Here is a 17,108-nt window from a genome sequence, read left to right as displayed (position 1 = left end):
ACTCCAAAATATCTGCTCCAGACATGGGACTAAAGTCACATAAAATTACATTGTATGCAGATGATGTTCTAATATTCTTATCAAACCCTGCTATGTCAGTGCATCACTTTTTACGTCGACAGCGCTTCTCCCTATAGATGCTGCCTGGCCTGCTGTGTTCCACCAGCATTTTGTGTGTGTTGTCATTTAGCACCTTTACAGGTTATAAAATCAATTTTACTAAACCAGAGGCTATGCCTCTGGGGAATCTGCAGCAGGTACCTGACACCCAGGGTGCTTTTCCCTTTAAATGGTCACAGACAGGTTTTGTTTACCTAGGCATATTCATCACACCTACATTTGATCAATTGTTCAAAGCTAACTTCACACAGTTATTTGACAAAATCAAACAGGTTCTTGAGCAATGGAGCACTCTTCCCATTTCTTGGCTTGGCCAAATATCCTTGCTCAAAATGAACATTCTTCCTCATCTGCTCTACCCAATACGAATGATTCCAGTCATTTTCACCCAACAAACACTTTTTTAAAAAATGGCTGGTTTGGTTCTCTTATTTGGAACAAAAAAAAACCCTGTATTAAAATATCTAAGTTATAGCTTCCTAGTAGTCTAGGGGGTCTGGATTTTCCAGACATCAAAAAACATCAATTACGTTCCTTTTTATCCTATGTGGTTGACTGGGTTTGCAGGGATCCCTCCTCAATTTGGATGGACATTGAAGCCTCACAAACAAAATGCCCTCTTATTAATTTGCTTTTCCTCAATAAAATGAAATTAGTTAAGGAATTAGATTAGATTAGATTCAACTTTATTGTCATTGTGTCGAGTACAGATACAAAGCCAAATGAAATGCAGTTAGCATCTAACCAGAAATGCAAAGATATAGTGTTTACAAAATAACTGCAAATAAAAAGTGCTACAGCACACAAATATGAAAGTACTGAGACAGTACAACATGGGTGCAAAACTGCTTAGCGCTGTGATGTGAGGTTCAGCAGGGTCACAGCCCCAGGGAAGAAGCTCTTCCTGTGCCTACTGGTACGGAAGCGGAGGCTCCTGTAGCGCCTACCGGATGGGAGGAGAGTAAAAAGTCCATGGTTAGGGTGAGATGCATCCTTGATAATGCTTTTCACCCTGCCCAGGCAGCAGATGTTCTCAACGGTGGGCAATTGGGTGCCGATAATCTGCTGGGCAGTTTTCACCACATGCTGGAGTGCTTTGTGGTCCAATATGGGACAGTTGCAATACCACACTGAGATGCAGTTGGTGAGTATGCTCTCAATGGTACAGCGTTATAAGTCTGTCAATATCCTGGGACAGAGGTGAGCTTTCTTGATGCTCCGCAGGAAATAAAGGCACTGTTGCGCCTTTTTGATCAGGATGAAGGAGTTCAGGGACTAGGTGAGATCCTCAGAAATGTGGACACCAAGGAATTTGAAGCTTGATACACACTCCACTACAACTCCATTGATGTAGATGGGGACATGAGCGTGGCTCCTAGCATGCCTGAAGTCCACAATGATCTACTTGGTTTTCTGGGTGTTAAGGGCCAGGTTGTTGTCGGCACACCATGCGGCCAAGTACTGGACCTCATCCCTGTAGGCTGTCTCATCATCCCCTCTGATCAGGCCAATCACTGTGGTGTCGTCTGCAAACTCGATTATGGAGTCAGAACCATGTACAGGTACGCAGTCATAGGGAAAAGGGAGTACAGAAGAGGGCTCAGCACACAGCCTTGATGCACGCTGGTGTTCAGATAGATAGATAGATACTTTATTCATCCCCATGGGGAAATTCAACTTTTTTCCAATGTCCCATACACTTGTTGTAGCAAAACTAATAACATACAATACTTAACTCAGTAAAAAATATGATATGCATCTAAATCACTATCTCAAAAAGCATTAATAATAGCTTTTAAAAAGTTCTTAAGTCCTGGCGGTTGAATTGTAAAGCCTAATGGCATTGGGGAGTATTGACCTCTTCATCCTGTCTGAGGAGCATTGCATCGATAGTAACCTGTTGCTGAAACTGCTTCTCTGTCTCTGGATGGTGCTATGTAGAGGATGTTCAGAGTTTTCCATAATTGACCGTAGCCTACTCAGCGCCCTTCGCTCAGCTACCGATGTTAAACTCTCCAGTACTTTGCCCACGACAGAGCCCGCCTTCCTTACCAGCTTATTAAGACGTGAGGCGTCCCTCTTCTTAATGCTTCCTCCCCAACACACCACCACAAAGAAGAGGGCGCTCTCCACAACTGACCTATAGAACATCTTCAGCATCTCACTACAGACATTGAATGACGCCAACCTTCTAAGGAAGTACAGTCGACTCTGTGCCTTCCTGCACAAGGCATCTGTGTTGGCAGTCCAGTCTAGCTTCTCGTCTAACTACACTCCCAGATACTTGTAGGTCTTAACCTGCTCCACACATTCTCCATTAATGATCACTGGCTCCATATGAGGCCTAGATCTCCTAAAGTCCACCACCATCTCCTTAGTCTTGGTGATATTGAGACGCAGGTAGTTTGAGTTGCATCATATCACAAAGTCCTGTATCAGTTTCCTATACTCCTCCTCCTGTCCATTCCTGACACACCCCACTATGGCCGTGTCATCAGCGAACTTCTGCACATGGCAGGACTCCGAGTTATATTGGAAGTCTGATGTGTACAGGGTGAACAGGGCCGGAGAGAGTACGGTTCCCTGCGGCGCTCCTGTGCTGCTGACCACCGTGTCAGACCTACAGTCTCCCAACCGCACATACTGAGGTCTATCTGTCAAGTAGTCCACTATCCAATCCACCATGTGAGAGTCTACTCCCATCTCCGTTAGTTTGTGCCTTAAGATCTTGGGCTGGATGGTGTTAAAGGCACTAGAGAAGTCAAGGAATGTAATCCTCACAGCACAACTGGCCCCATCTAGGTGAGAGAGTGATTTGTGCAGCAAATACATGACAGCATCCTCCACTCCCACCTTCTCCTTATACGCAAACTGAAGAGGATCCTGGGCGTGCCTGGTTTGTGGCCTCAGATTCTGTATTATCAGCCGCTCCATGGTCTTCATCACGTGCGACGTCAAGGCAACAGGTCTGAAGTCATTCAACTCCTTTGGTTGTGGTTTCTTCGGTACCGGGACAATACAGGATGTTTTCCACTGTCTGGGTACTCTTCTCTGCTCCAGGCTCATGTTGAAGATGCGCTGTAGTGGTTCTCCCAGCTCAGTCGCACAGGCCCTCAGTAATCGTGGGGAAACTCCATCCGGTCCAGCCGCCTTGCTGGTACAGATCTTCCTCAGTTGACCTTTCACCTGTGCAGCCGTAATCCTGGGCATGGGCAAGGTCTCCTGTGAGTGGCTATTTTCCTGTGAGGGAAGTAAGCCTGGTGTGGATTTCTGCGGTGAGGATGAGATTGAGCTGTCGAACCTGTTGAAGAAGTTGTTCAGCTGGTTCAGGGTGAGAATGGAGGAGGAGAGGTTGTCTAACTTAACAGATTGGGGTCTGTTAATCAGAAAGTCCAAGGTCCAATTGCAGAGGGATGAGCTGATACCAAGCTGGCAAAGTTTGGCGATCAGCTTGGAGGGGGTCACAGTATTGAATGCCGAACTAAAGTCAATGAACAGCATTCTGACGTAAGAGTTGGGGCTGTTTAGCTGGGTAGGGCAGAGTGAAGTGCTGTGGAGATGGCGTCGTCTGTTGACCTGTTGGTGCGATAGGCAAATTGATGGGGGTCCAGGTTAGCAGGCAGACAGGATTTCAGATATGCAATAATGGGGGTTAGTGCAACTGGACAGAAGTCATTCAGGCCTGTGGCAGTGGAATGCTTCCGCACTGGCACAATGGTGGTGATCTTGAAGCTTGTGGGGACAACTGCCTGGGCCAGGGACAGATTGAAAATGTCTGTGAAGACCCCAGCCAACTGCCCTGCACAGACACTGAGCACACGGCCAGGTATTCCATCCGGACCAGCTGCCTTCCGTACATTCACCCTGCTCAGGGTGAAAACCCCGGCCAACTGCCCTGCACAGACACTGAGCACACGGCCAGGTATTCCATCCCGACCAGCTGCCTTCCGTACATTCACCCTGCTCAGGGTGAAAACCCCAGCCAACTGCCCTGCACAGACACTGAGCACACGGCCAGATATTCCATCCGGACCAGCTGCCTTCCGTACATTCACCCTGCTCAGGGTGAAAACCCCGGCCAACTGCCCTACACAGACTCTGAGCACACGGCCAGATATTCCATCCGGACCAGCTGCCTTCCGTACATTCACCCTGCTCAGGGTGAAAACCCCGGCCAACTGCCCTACACAGACTCTGAGCACACGGCCAGATAATCCATCCGGACCAGCTGCCTTCCGTACATTCACCCTGCTCAGGGTGAAAACCCCGGCCAACTGCCCTACACAGACTCTGAGCACACGGCCAGGTATTCCATCCCGACCAGCTGCCTTCCGTACATTCACCCTGCTCAGGGTGAAAACCCCGGCCAACTGCCCTACACAGACACTGAGCACACGGCCAGGTATTCCATCCGGAACAGCTGCCTTCCGTACATTCACCCTGCTCAGGGTGGCGCAAACATCGGAGGTGGAAAGTGAGAGAGGCAGTTCACCAGGTGGGAGATCCGGTTTGAGGGTGACCTCCTTGTTCTCTCGGTCAAAGCAAGCGTAGATGTAATTGAGCTTATCAGGGAGGGAAGCAGAGCTGGAAGGGGGCACAGTACTAGGTGGTTTGAAGTCTGTAATCACCTGTATGCCATGCCACATGCGCCAGGGATCCGAGGAGTTGAAATGCTCCTCAATTCTCTGTTTGTATATGTGTTTGGCCTGAGAGATTCCCCTCCTCAGGTTGGCCCTGGCTGAGCTGTAAGTCTGCCAGTCTCCAGACCTGAAGGCTGAATCTCTGGTTTTGAGCAGGAGGCGAACCTCTCTGTTCATCCATGGTTTCTGGTTGGGGAAAACTTATTTGTTTTTGTGATGTCACTCTATCTACAGACTTGTTGATGTGCTCAAGGACAGAGTTGGTGTACAAGTCAATGTCAATCTGAGAGTCTGTGGTGGCATGGGCAGCAAACGGGCTCCAGTCTGTGTGCTGGAATTGGTGCTGAAGAGCAGAGTCAGCACCCTCCAGCCAGATCTTAATAGACTTCATTGTGGGTTTCACACGTTTAATGACCGGGCTGTACTTGGGAAGCAGAAACAATGAAAGATGGTCAGACTGTCCGAGGTGGGGGAGGGTAGTGGCTTTGTAAGCATCAGGCACATTTGTGTCACAATCCAATAATAATTAACACAATCAGGGCTTGGAGGGCAGTGCGACAAGTTGAGGGCAACGCAGCGAAAATATCACCCTTCACTCCAACAACTGGCAGTCCAGATTTTCAGCCTGGCATATTGGATCCTGGATTTAAACTTCGGATTTCTAAGGGTATTTTCTATCTAGGAGATTTGTTTGATGAAGGAACATAAGTACAGAATAGTACAGAAGTTCAACACACCCAGCAAGGATCTTTTTCGTTTCTTTCAGATAAGAGATTGTAAACAGAAAGAATCATCATTGTTAACTGATTTCTATAGTTCTGACATAGAAAAGAGGCTGCTTTGTTCTCAGGGTGAAGGTCCATCAGTACTTTTTACAGCATCCTGAGGGAATGTTCTTGTGGAGAGGCTGAGCAGCTGGGAAGGGTCTGGGAGAGAGAGCTGGGAGTAGAAATTAGAGCTGAAACTTGGGAAGACATCTGTGATAATGCAAAGAAAATTCCAGTTTGTAATAGAACTAAAGCATTGCAACTCAAAATTCTGCATAGAGCCCATCTGACTCCAGATCGTCTCTCAAAATTTAAGACGGGGGTTTCTCCAAAGTGTTCTAAATGTAAAGGAAATACTGGAACTCTCACCCACTGTTCTTGGACTTGTCCCAAACTTCAGGCATACTGGCGTGATATTTTGAGTGAAATTGAAAAGATTCTGAAGATGGAGCTTGAACTAGACCCAGTATCTTTTCTCTTGGGCCTACCCAGCAGTCGTATTATTAATGCACATCAGAAAAAACTTTTTAACATCCTGACTTTTTGTGCAAGGAAGAACATTTTACTTTGTTGAACATCCGATAAGGCCCCTGGACTTTCTGGTTAGCGTAAATTAATCATGGAATACATTCCTTTGGACTTTTTAAACATGTATGGTACACTCAAAAACAAATAGTTTTCATAAAACATGGCAACCTTTTCTGCAATATGTAGATGTAAACCTGTCTGCTATACTAATAAGAGCTTTTGTATAGGATGTGGTGGTGATGTCTACACTTTGATGGAAGTGTTCTGATAGCTGATATCTGTGAGGGGAAGAAATGTAAATGTACTTGGAAATTGAAAGTTTTGTTATGCTGAGCAAAAAAAAAATCATGTTTCAGTAACAGTCACAACATTACACTTTCACATGCCTAACTCAGCTCATTGCCAAGATTCACTGCATTTAAGCATGCACAATTGAGGAAACCAAACTTGTTTCCTTTTATCCATCATAGTCTCACCTGTAAACATAGTCATCCCTCAGTTTACTGAAACTTAATTTTGGTTCTCTTCCTTCTTTCTCACCCACTACTAAATTGTAATGTAGAATAAATACCCCTAATGACTTTAATGCATTGAAGTGTTTCTATTGAAGGGATCTGAAATCCATGAAATGCATTCTGAAACATTCTGAAAGGGTGCAAAGGTTATCAAGAACCCTCATGCAATTTTCAATTTTTTTATCTCAGACATACTTCTTACCTGCTGTATTGACAACTGGTTTTGAAGCATGATTTTCAATTGCATGACCAAATTCTTCAATAATAAGCTAGAAATAGAGGCAGATGTGGACAAATGATCAAATACTATTCCTCAAGTCATTATCCTTAGACTTAACCAACAATTATTTTTAAGAAATTCTATTGCTTAGCCATATCACTTCTCTTTCTTCACAGTTAGAATTGTGTTGCATTTATACATCAAACTTAAAACAACATTAACATCCTGGAGTGTACATTAGGGCCAAGATCAGATTCAGAAAAATGTTATGTCATAAAATACTATAATGATCAAAACAGTAGGTTTCAATGAAAGGTAAACAGAGTTAGAGATTTCTATTCTAGATTTAGAAATTTAGAGACTTTTTACAAAAATTTCAGAGTTTCAGAGTCTGGAGAGCGAGTGTAATTAGGAACAGTCAGGAAAGATATCAAGGGGAGTCACACCTGAGTAGGCAGCAAGAAGGGTACATGAAGGCACTGCATTTAATGTCACCTATGTATACTTTGGTGAAAAAAACCCAGTAGAAACCTCTGGGTTTCCAGGGATTCAGGTAGTAGCAAATTGGATCCAAAATAGGATCAGGAAACAAAAGGCAAATGTTGACACATGTTTTGTGACTGAAAAATGTGGTGGGAGGATTGTTCCTACATGTCTCATTACCTGGTTTGTTGCTTTGTGTCAAACTTATAATTAAGGAAATATGACAAAAAAATCCAAATACAACTAAAAGCTATATTATTGACGGTCAATAGAACAGCGATGTTAAGACTTAAATGATCTTCAAAAAAATTGTACAGAAATAGTCACATAAATTCAGAAAAACAAAAAAATGTGACAACGGTAATATTGCTGTTATCACCCAAAACCGGAATCACCCTAAACTCTTCCACACATTAACGAAAATCAAAATGGCATGAGCAATACAAATGTTTTTTTTTATATAAATTGGGCCCAACTGGAAGTTTCCTTTCAGAAAGCTTCAAGATTACGAAGGAAACATCATGATACTTACATCAGGTGAAAGCAACTTGTCAATTCTTTTGGCAAGAAATGGTTTCTGCAGTAGAGATGTAACTGATGGTCTGTCCCTTGGGTTTCTCTTAAACAACTGTGACATTAAGTTTCGCAGATCATAAGAATAATGAGCAGAAACTGGTGGATAAGATCCACGGATGATCTTCAACACCAGGTTCTTCATGTTGCCAGCTTCAAACTACGTAAAAGAGAAAAGTGAACAAAGTTGGCAAATGCATCACTGGATATACACAAATGCGTCACTATGTATAGAACAGTTACTTGTACATTGTGTTTTATAGGATTATTTTTATATTTATCATGTTTTTTGGGGTTTTATTGTGCTCTTTATGCTTTTTTTAAAAAAATGCTGCATCAGATCTGGAGTAGCAATCATTTTGTTCTCATTTACACTTGTGTACTGAAGAAAGACAATAAATAACCTTGAACATATTCTATTTATGCAGAAACCCTTATTTCAGCTCACTGCACAAAGATTTATTAAAACAAAATCCCACTCAATGCAAATATATGGGTAAATGTGAAGTTAACATGCATGCATTTACTAAATGAAACAAAGACATCTCTCCTACTGCCTTTTGAAGTTGGACATGTGGAGGAGCCCTGCCGGCAGCAGATGGAGTAACATAATTTTAGATTGCTCCTACCCTACTTACTTTATTGTCTCCAACCAGTTTTTTTTTGAAACCTTATTATAATACTTTAATACTGCTCTACCATGGCTGGGAAAAGAACAAAAGCTTTTGCAAAAGAAAGAGAAACAGAAGATGAATCCCCAGTCACTTTGGATTCCTTCAGTGACTTCTTTAAACTGCAAAAATCAGAATTTTCTGAGGAATTTCAACAAATTAATGGAAAATTGGATACAATCCAACAAACTTTAACTGAACATGAGAACCGAATTCAGGAAAATACTGCAAAGCTGGTGTCACTTGAAGAGGATGTTGAAGATACAATTAAACTCTGCAAACTTATCCAATGAAAAAATGATGAAAAGGATTATCAGTTGAGAAAATAGAAACAGGAGAAATAACTTGCAAATTCTGGGTCTTGAAGAATCAGTTGAAGGCGCTGACCCTACCAAGTTCTTTGCAAACTTTCTGAAACAGTTATTCCCTGTTTTATTCACTTCTGAACCGAAGCTCGATCGAACACATCACTCGCCAACTTCAAAGCCATTGTCGTCGGCAGCGAGGCCCAGGTCAGTCATTCTAAGTTTTCATGAATTTTGTACTAAGGACCTTTTAATTCGCCATACCCATCGACTAAGGATGATCGATTTCCATGGTTACAAGGTCAGATTTGTGGAAGACTTTTCGCCTGAAGTTATGGCTGATCGCATGGAATATAAAGAAGTAATGTTGGATCTTTATAATAAAGGATTTAAACCATCCCTTCGGTTTCCCGCCCGTCTGAGTATTGTTTTGAAGAACGAGTGCCAAAGAAGAATAAAGTTGGTTGAAGATGTAAACGAGTTTCTGAAGGCTTAAGTCTAAAACCTATATTTCATATTTGATCAATATTTTTCTTCTGTGAATATGAATTTGAAATAAGGTTTCAATAAGCTTATGTTTTGGCTGTTCATATACTGTCTTTTGATTTTTTTGATACTTGATTATATCCCTTTTTGAGGCTTTATTTTAATATAGTTTTCTTCTTATTTGTTTAAACTGACCCTTTTATATTTTTGAATACTGAGTCATTTGTCTTTTTATGTTGTGTCTCAGTAGGAACATAATTTGACCTTGAAGGATCGGAGTTTCTGTCAACAGGATTTTTTGCGGAAGGAACTTAGTTCTTAGCTCACTGACTGTCTATTGGTCAGCCTTCTGGCTTTAGGTGGGGGAGGGACTAGGGCCTATTTCTTTCTGGGAGCTGTGTTGGGTTGATTATATGATTGCCTGTTTGACTACCTTACCTTACGATTTGCTTTCCAGTTTTAATAACTTATGGCCAGATCTTTTAATTACATGATGATTTGTATTTAAAATGGTTCGAAATATTAACTTATTTAGTTTGAATGTGATAGGGCTGTATCGCCCCATTAAATGGAACGAAGTGTTTGCTTATATTAAAAAATTAAAAGCACCCATTATTTTCTTACAAGAAATGCACATACGCAGCTGTGATAGCTTATGTTTTTTTAAAACTCGTTGGAAGGGTATACAATTCCATTCTTCATTTAATGCAAAATCACGTGGAGTTTCGATTTTTATAGATAATACAGTTTCCTTTGTTCAGCATAAAGTTGTTTTGGATCCTAATGGTCGATTTGTTATTGTATCAGGGAGTTTAGACAGTCAATTGATTGTTTTTGTTAATGCATATGCCCCCAACGTAGACGATCCAGGGTTTTTTGAACGTCTTTTTGTTTTTGCCAGATTTATGTACTTACTCTCTTATAATGGGAGGAGATTTTAACTGCTGGTTAGATCCAGTATTAGATTGCTCATCTGTCAAACCAGCCACACTTAATTTTGATAATCCAATCCTTTTTAACTAAATGTGGTATAGTAGATACCTGGCGTTTTCTTCATCTGACGGACAGGGAGTATATTTTTTTCTCTCATGTCCATCATTCTTATACCAGGATTGATTTTTTTTAAAAAAATTGACAGTCGAATGATTCCATTGATTCGATCGATCAAATATAAAGAAATTGCTATTTCTGACCACTCTCCTGTACTTTTATCTCTAGATCTTTCTGGTCCTATCCTTATGAGTAGATTTTGGCGATTTAATTTAACTCTGCTATCCGACGAGGACTTTTAAAAATTTATGAAGAATCAAATTACTCTTCTTTTTGAAGAAAATACGTTGGAAGAGACGTCTAGTCTTATTATATGGGATACTTTTAAAGGACATATCCAGGGTCAAATTATTTCTTATACCGCAAACATCATTAAAAAAGCTAACAAAGAGAGAAACAAACTAGCTAATCAGTTAAAACAACTGGATCGTCAATATGCTTCGGTACCCGATCCTGAAACATATAAGAGACGTATTGAAACCAAAGCTAAATATGATCTCCTTTTAACATATCCAATTGAAAGTCAGCTTTTAAAAGATAGAAGTCAATTTTATATTCACGGAGATAAAACTGGTAAGCTACTGGCTAATCAATTGAAGTCATTTATAGACAAGCAACAAATTAAAGAAATACGTAAAATTAATGGGGATATGACAACTGACCACTTTGAAGTTAATGACACTTTTAGGGAATTTTATTCCAAATTGTATAGCTCTGACTCTGTTAATGATAATATTGCAATGAATAATTTTTTAGATCAATTAAATATTCTGAATCTTTCGCTAGATGATCATAGGCAATTGGATCAACCCACTTCCCAGGAGGAAATGGCTTAGGCTATTCAAGAATTGCATTCTGGGAAATCCCCAGGAACTGATGGATTTAATGGAGCGTTTTATAAGGCTTTTTTCTCCTTGCTTATACCACACTTATGTTCTACCCTTACAGATTCCTTCAAGGTAGGAAGATTACCACAGTCTTTTTACGACGCTTCCATTTTGCTTATTCTCGAAAAGAAGAATAATCCTACTGAATGCTCTTCGTATAGACCTATCTCTTCACTCAATTTTGATACTAAAATTTTATCTAAAGTGTTGGCTCGCAGACTTGAAAATATTATATATTCCATAGATTCAGATGATCAAACAGGATTTATTAAAAATCAATATTCCCATTTTAATATACGGCATTTGTTAAATGTTATGCATTCGCCATCTAAGGAAATATCAGAATGTGTGATATCTTTGGATATGAAGAAGGCCTTTGACAGAGTTTAATGGAATTATCTTTTCACATCCTTAGAAAAATTTAATTTTAGACCTGTAGTCTCGCGCAACACGCTACTAAAGAAACACACGGAGGCAGAGAGAGCCGAACTCAGAATGCCTTCACTGATTCAAGATCGTGCACTTAAAACTCCCCTCCCATGGGCCCCTGCGACCCACAGGGTGGACGTGACGTCAGACTGTCCCTGGAAGGTGTGCCCTGAACAGGTAGTTCCAAACGCATTACCACGTGTCTGCCCACAGCTCCCGATGGCGGTTCGAGTCCCGCGTGTGCAGGCTGCCACACCCCCCCGCCCCAGAAACATCCATTGGGGGAGTGGAGCCCCAGTCTGTGTGGCTTGCCTGAGTAGCCGGCCTCGCCAGCACAGTGCTGGTACCCTCCTTAGAAGGTTGGCGTCATTCAATGTCTGTAGTGAGATGCTGAAGATGTTCTATAGGTCAGTTGTGGAGAGCGCCCTCTTCTTTGTGGTGGCGTGTTGGGGAAGAAGCATTAAGAAGAGGGACGCCTCACGTCTTAATAAGCTGGTAAGGAAGGCGGGCTCTGTCGTGGGCAAAGTACTGGAGAGTTTAACATCGGTAGCTGAGCGAAGGGCGCTGAGTAGGCTACGGTCAATTATGGAAAACTCTGAACATCCTCTACATAGCACCATCCAGAGACAGAGAAGCAGTTTCAGCGACAGGTTACTATCGATGCAATGCTCCTCAGACAGGATGAAGAGGTCAATACTCCCCAATGCCATTAGGCTTTACAATTCAACCGCCAGGACTTAAGAACTTTTTAAAAGCTATTATTAATGCTTTTTGAGATAGTGATTTAGATGCATATCATATTTTTTTACTGAGTTAAGTATTGTATGTAATTAGTTTTGCTACAACAAGTGTATGGGACATTGGAAAAAAAAGTTGAATTTCCCCATGGGGATGAATAAAGTATCTATCTATCTATCTCACTGGTTGCTCAATGTCCAAGTGCACTGGTTTCAGGCAGTCTACTGTAAAAATCTCTTCCCGGCCACACACCTCCACGACACACGTGGTTCCGTTGTGCCGGATCACCTTGAAGGGTCCCTCGCTCGGCCGCTGTAGAGGTGACCTGTGCATGCCCCTGCGAATAAAAACATACTCACAGTCTCGGAGGTCTTTAGGGGTGAAGGATGGCGTGGGACCATACCTGGAGGTCGGGACCGGTGCCAGGGTCCCTACCTTGTCCCGCAGCCTCGTTAGCACCACTGCTGGAGTTTCGTCCGAACCTCAGGCCTCTGGTACGAACTCGCCTGGAACTGTCAGGGAAGCGCTGTAGACCAATTCTGCCAAGGAGGTGTCCAGGTCCTCCTTGGGGGTTGTGCGGATGCCCAGTAGGACCCAGGGAAGCTAATCTGTCCAGTTGGATGCCGGTGGAATTGCTCTACCAAACCGTTGGACTGGGGATGGTATGCTGTGGTGTGATGCAGCTGGGTGCCCAGGAGCTGTGCCAGTGCTGTCCACAAACCAGACATGAACAGTGCCCCTCTGTCGGAGGTGATGTCCGTTGGGAGGCCGAACCTGGCGATCCAGTTTGCAATGAGCGTCCTGGCGCAGGACTCAGTGGACGTGTCTGCGAGCGATACGGCTTCCGGCCATCTTATGAACCTGTCTACCATGGTAAAGATATACCTGGTGCCCCGGGAGACTGGCAGGGGGCTGACAATGTCCACATGGATGTGTTGGAACCTCCTGTGAGTCGGCTGGAACTGCTGGAGGAGAGCCTTCACGTGCTGCTGGACTTCAGTGGTCTGGCAGTGTACGCAGGTCCTGCCCCGTGTCCAACCTGTTTGCGCAAACCGTGCCAGACAAATCTGTCCGCTACCAGCTTGATGGACGCCCGGATGGACGGGTGGACCAGGTCATGCAGCATGTCGAACAGCCGACGCCTCCATGCTGCTGGTACCATGGGTTGTGGTTTGCCGGTAGACACGTCGCACAGGAGTCGATCTGCTGCCGGGCCGATGGAGACATCCTCCAACTGGAGCCCGGAAACGGCGGTGCGGTAAGCCAGGATCTCGGTGTCTGACCATTGTGCTTCTGCCAGTGCTGCGTAGTCTATTCCTGAGGACAATATGCCTACTGAGTGGAGGCAGGGGCAAGACAGTGTGTCAGCGACGACGCTGTTCTTCCCTGTGATGTGGCAGACATCCGTGGTGAATTCTGAAATAAAGGACAGGTGCCTCTGCTGTTGAGCCGACCATGGGTCCGATACCTTGGCCAATGCGAAGGTGAGGGGCTTGTGGTCTGTACACACGGTGAACTCCCTTCCCTTGAGGAAGTACCGGAAATGCCGGACAGCCAGGTAGAACGCTAGCAACTCTCTGTCGAAAGCGCTGTACTTCACCTCTGGTGGCTGTAGGTGCCGGCTGAAGAAAGTGAGTGGTCGCCACTGGTCCTCGACGAGCTGCTCCAGGACTCCGCCGACTACCGTGTTGGAAGTGTTGACTGAGAGAGCCGTGGGTACATTGACTCTCGGGTGCACTAGGAGGGCTGCCTTTGCCAGTGCCTCCTTGGCCTGCTCGAACACCACCGTGGACTCCACGTCCCATGCCACTCTTTGGCCTTGCCGGCCGTCAGGCTGAACAAGCGTCTCATGATGCGTGCCGCCGCCGGCACAAACCGATGATAAAAGTTGACCATCCCTATGAACTCCTGCAGGCCCTTGACTGTGCTGGGCTTGGGGAACTGGTGGATGGCCTGGACCTTGCCCGGTAGGGGAACTGCGCCATGTAGGTTGACTCTGTGACCCAAGAAGTCGATCTCCGTCAGCCCGAACTCGCACTTTGCCAGATTGATTGCCAGTTCGTGGTCGCTCAGGTGTTGGCAGAGCTGACGCAAATGTGCCATGTGCTCTTGGTGCGAACTGCTGGCCACCAGGATATCATCCAAGTAAATGAAAACGAAATCCAGGCCGCGCCCCACCGAGTCCATGAGCCTTTGGAAAGTTTGGGCTGTATTCTTGAGACCGAAAGGCATCCTCAGGAATTCGAACAAGCCAAATGAAGTGATGAGGGCTGTCTTGGGCACGTTGTCAGGGTGCACTGGGATCTGATGGTATCCCCTGACCAGGTCGATTTCGGAGAAGATGGTCGCTCTGTGCAGGTTCGCCGAGAAGTCCTGGATGTGGGATACTGGGTATCTGTCAGCGGTTGTGTTGTTGAGCCTTCTGTAGTCTTCGCAGGGCCTCCATTCTCCTGCAGACTTGGGCACCATGTGCAGCGGGGATGCCCACGGGCTGTCTGAGCGGCACACGATTCCCATCTCTTCCATCTTACGGAACTCCTCCTTGGCGAGTTGGAGCTTGTCGGGTGGGAGCCTACGAGCTTGGGCGTGCAGCGGCTGTCCTTGCGTGGGGATGTGGTGCTGCACGCTATGCTTGGGGTCGGCTGTGGAGAACTGCAGGGTGACTACGGAGGGGAATTCCGCCAACACCCTGGCGAATTCGTTACCTGAGACAGTCACGGAATCCAGGTGGAGGGCCAGTAGCTTGGCTTCTCCAAGCTGGAAAGTCTGGAACATCTCAGGGTGGACCAAACGCTGGCCTTTTAGGTCAACCAGGAGGCAGTTGGCTCGTAGGAAATCTGCCCCTAGTAGTGGCTGTGACACAGCTGCCAACGTGAAAGTCCAAGTGAAAAGGCTGGACCCGAAATGCAGTGAGATAGTTCACAGGCCATACGGCCGAATACTGCGAATACTGGTGCCATTTACAGCAGTGAGTTCGGGGCCTGGGACCGCGTTACGGGTGTCCATGTTCGGTGGGGGGGGGGGGGGGAAGTACACTGACTTCGGCCCCAGTGTCTACCAGGAAGCACCGCCCGGAGTGCCGGTCCCAGAGGTACAGAAGGCTGTCTCAGTGGCCAGCCATCATAGCCATTAGCAACGGCTGGCCCCAGCGTTTCCCGGAAAAGCACATGGTGGACGGCAGCAGCGCGCGCCTGAGCCCCATCTTTGGTGATAGAAACACCATTGTTCCGAACTTTCGCCTTTTTCCCCTGTGGGTCTCGACGGCTTCGGTTGCAGGGCCTGGGCTTTGGGGCGCGCGATCGTGGCTAGGCCAATGGAAGCTGCTCCACATTGCTTGCTCTTTAGTCTGCTTTAGCTGTGACCCAGAATGGATCACTGAAATCCTCACTCATGAGGAGGAGGCGAATGTCCTCTGGCATTTGCTCGAGGAACAACTGTTCAAATAAAAGGCATGGCTTATGGCCGTCCATGAGCGCCAGCATATCATTCATGAGCTCGGATGATGTGCGGTTGCCCAGGCTGTCCATGTGTAGGAGCCACGCGGCCCGTTCGTGGCGGGAGAGTCCAAAGGTACAGATCAGGAGCGCCTTAAGCTTATTGTACCTGTCCTCCATTGGTGGCTGGCGTAGGAAGTCGATGATCTGGCCTGCCATCTCCTGGTCGAGCGTGCTGACCACATAGTAGTACCACGTGGCATCTGCTGGAATGTCACTGATATTGAACTGGGCCTCAGCCTGCTCGAACCAAACGTGGGGCTGAGTGGCCCAGAAAGTTGGGAGCTTCAGAGAGACTGTGCTGTGGAAGTTGCTCGGACTCATGGCTGGTCGCTGAGTCGCCGGCTCCAGATGCCGTCTGGAACGTCGGGGTCACCAATGTAGTCGCGCACAACGCGCTACTAAAGAAACACACGGAGGCAGAGAGAGCTGAACTCAGCATGCCTTTACTGATTCAAAATCGTGCACTTATATCTCCCCTCCCTTGGGCCCCTGTGACCTGCGGGGTGGGCGTGACATCAGACTTCCCCGGAAGGTCTGCCCCGAGTGGGTAGTTCCAAACATGCTACCGTATGTCTGCCCGTGGCTCCCGATAGCGGTTCGAGTCCCGCGTGTGTGGGCCGCCACAGACCTAATTTTATTAATTGGATTAAATTAATTTATTTATTCCCCTCCACCTCGGGTTCTCACTAATCTTCAGAATTCTAAAAACTTTAAACTCCAACGTGGAACTAGACAAGGTTGTCCTTTGAGCCCTCTGCTTTTTGATTAGGCATTAGAACCCTTAGCAATTGCTTTTCGAGAGTCTAAAGAGATTACTGGTATTTTAAGGAGAGGTACTATCCATAAAGTGTCGCTCTGTACTGATGGCTTACTGCTTTTTATATCCAATGTTACAACCTCTTTACCATTTGTGTTCCGTTTACTGACTAATTTTAGTCAGTTCTCAGGATATAAATTAAATTTACATAAGAGTGAACTGTTTCCTTTAAATAATTTAATACCAACTGATATTAACCTTCCTTTTAAAATTTTAAGAAAACAATTTATGTATTTAGGAGTAACAATTACTAAGAATTATAAAGATTTATTTAAGAAAAATTATTTAACTTTAATGAATTACGTTTAAAAAAACTTTCTAATTGGTCACCTCTCTCTTTATCACTGATTGGCCAAATTAATTCTATTAAAATGAATATCTT

The 17,108-nt window shown here is 44.9% G+C and overlaps 1 protein-coding gene across 6 annotated transcripts in view; it reads right to left on the bottom strand.

The window, feature by feature from the left end:
• The window catches only part of nek1 (NIMA-related kinase 1), a 169,979-nt gene that overhangs the window by 118,791 nt on the left and 34,080 nt on the right, over positions 1 to 17,108 (bottom strand). For all 6 annotated transcript variants that reach the window (XM_073047866.1, XM_073047871.1, XM_073047868.1 and 3 more), the window contains exons 9-10: positions 7,806 to 8,006; positions 6,773 to 6,839 (exon numbers count right to left, since the gene is read on the bottom strand). In XM_073047866.1, the coding sequence (XP_072903967.1) occupies positions 6,773 to 6,839; positions 7,806 to 8,006 (268 nt within the window). The remainder of the gene's footprint in view (positions 1 to 6,772; positions 6,840 to 7,805; positions 8,007 to 17,108) is intronic.

Source organism: Hemitrygon akajei, chromosome 6, assembly GCF_048418815.1.
Source record: "Hemitrygon akajei chromosome 6, sHemAka1.3, whole genome shotgun sequence".
Lineage (NCBI taxonomy): Eukaryota > Metazoa > Chordata > Chondrichthyes > Myliobatiformes > Dasyatidae > Hemitrygon > Hemitrygon akajei.
Note: the sequence above shows the minus strand (reverse complement) of the source record. Positions and strands in the feature narration are given on the sequence as shown.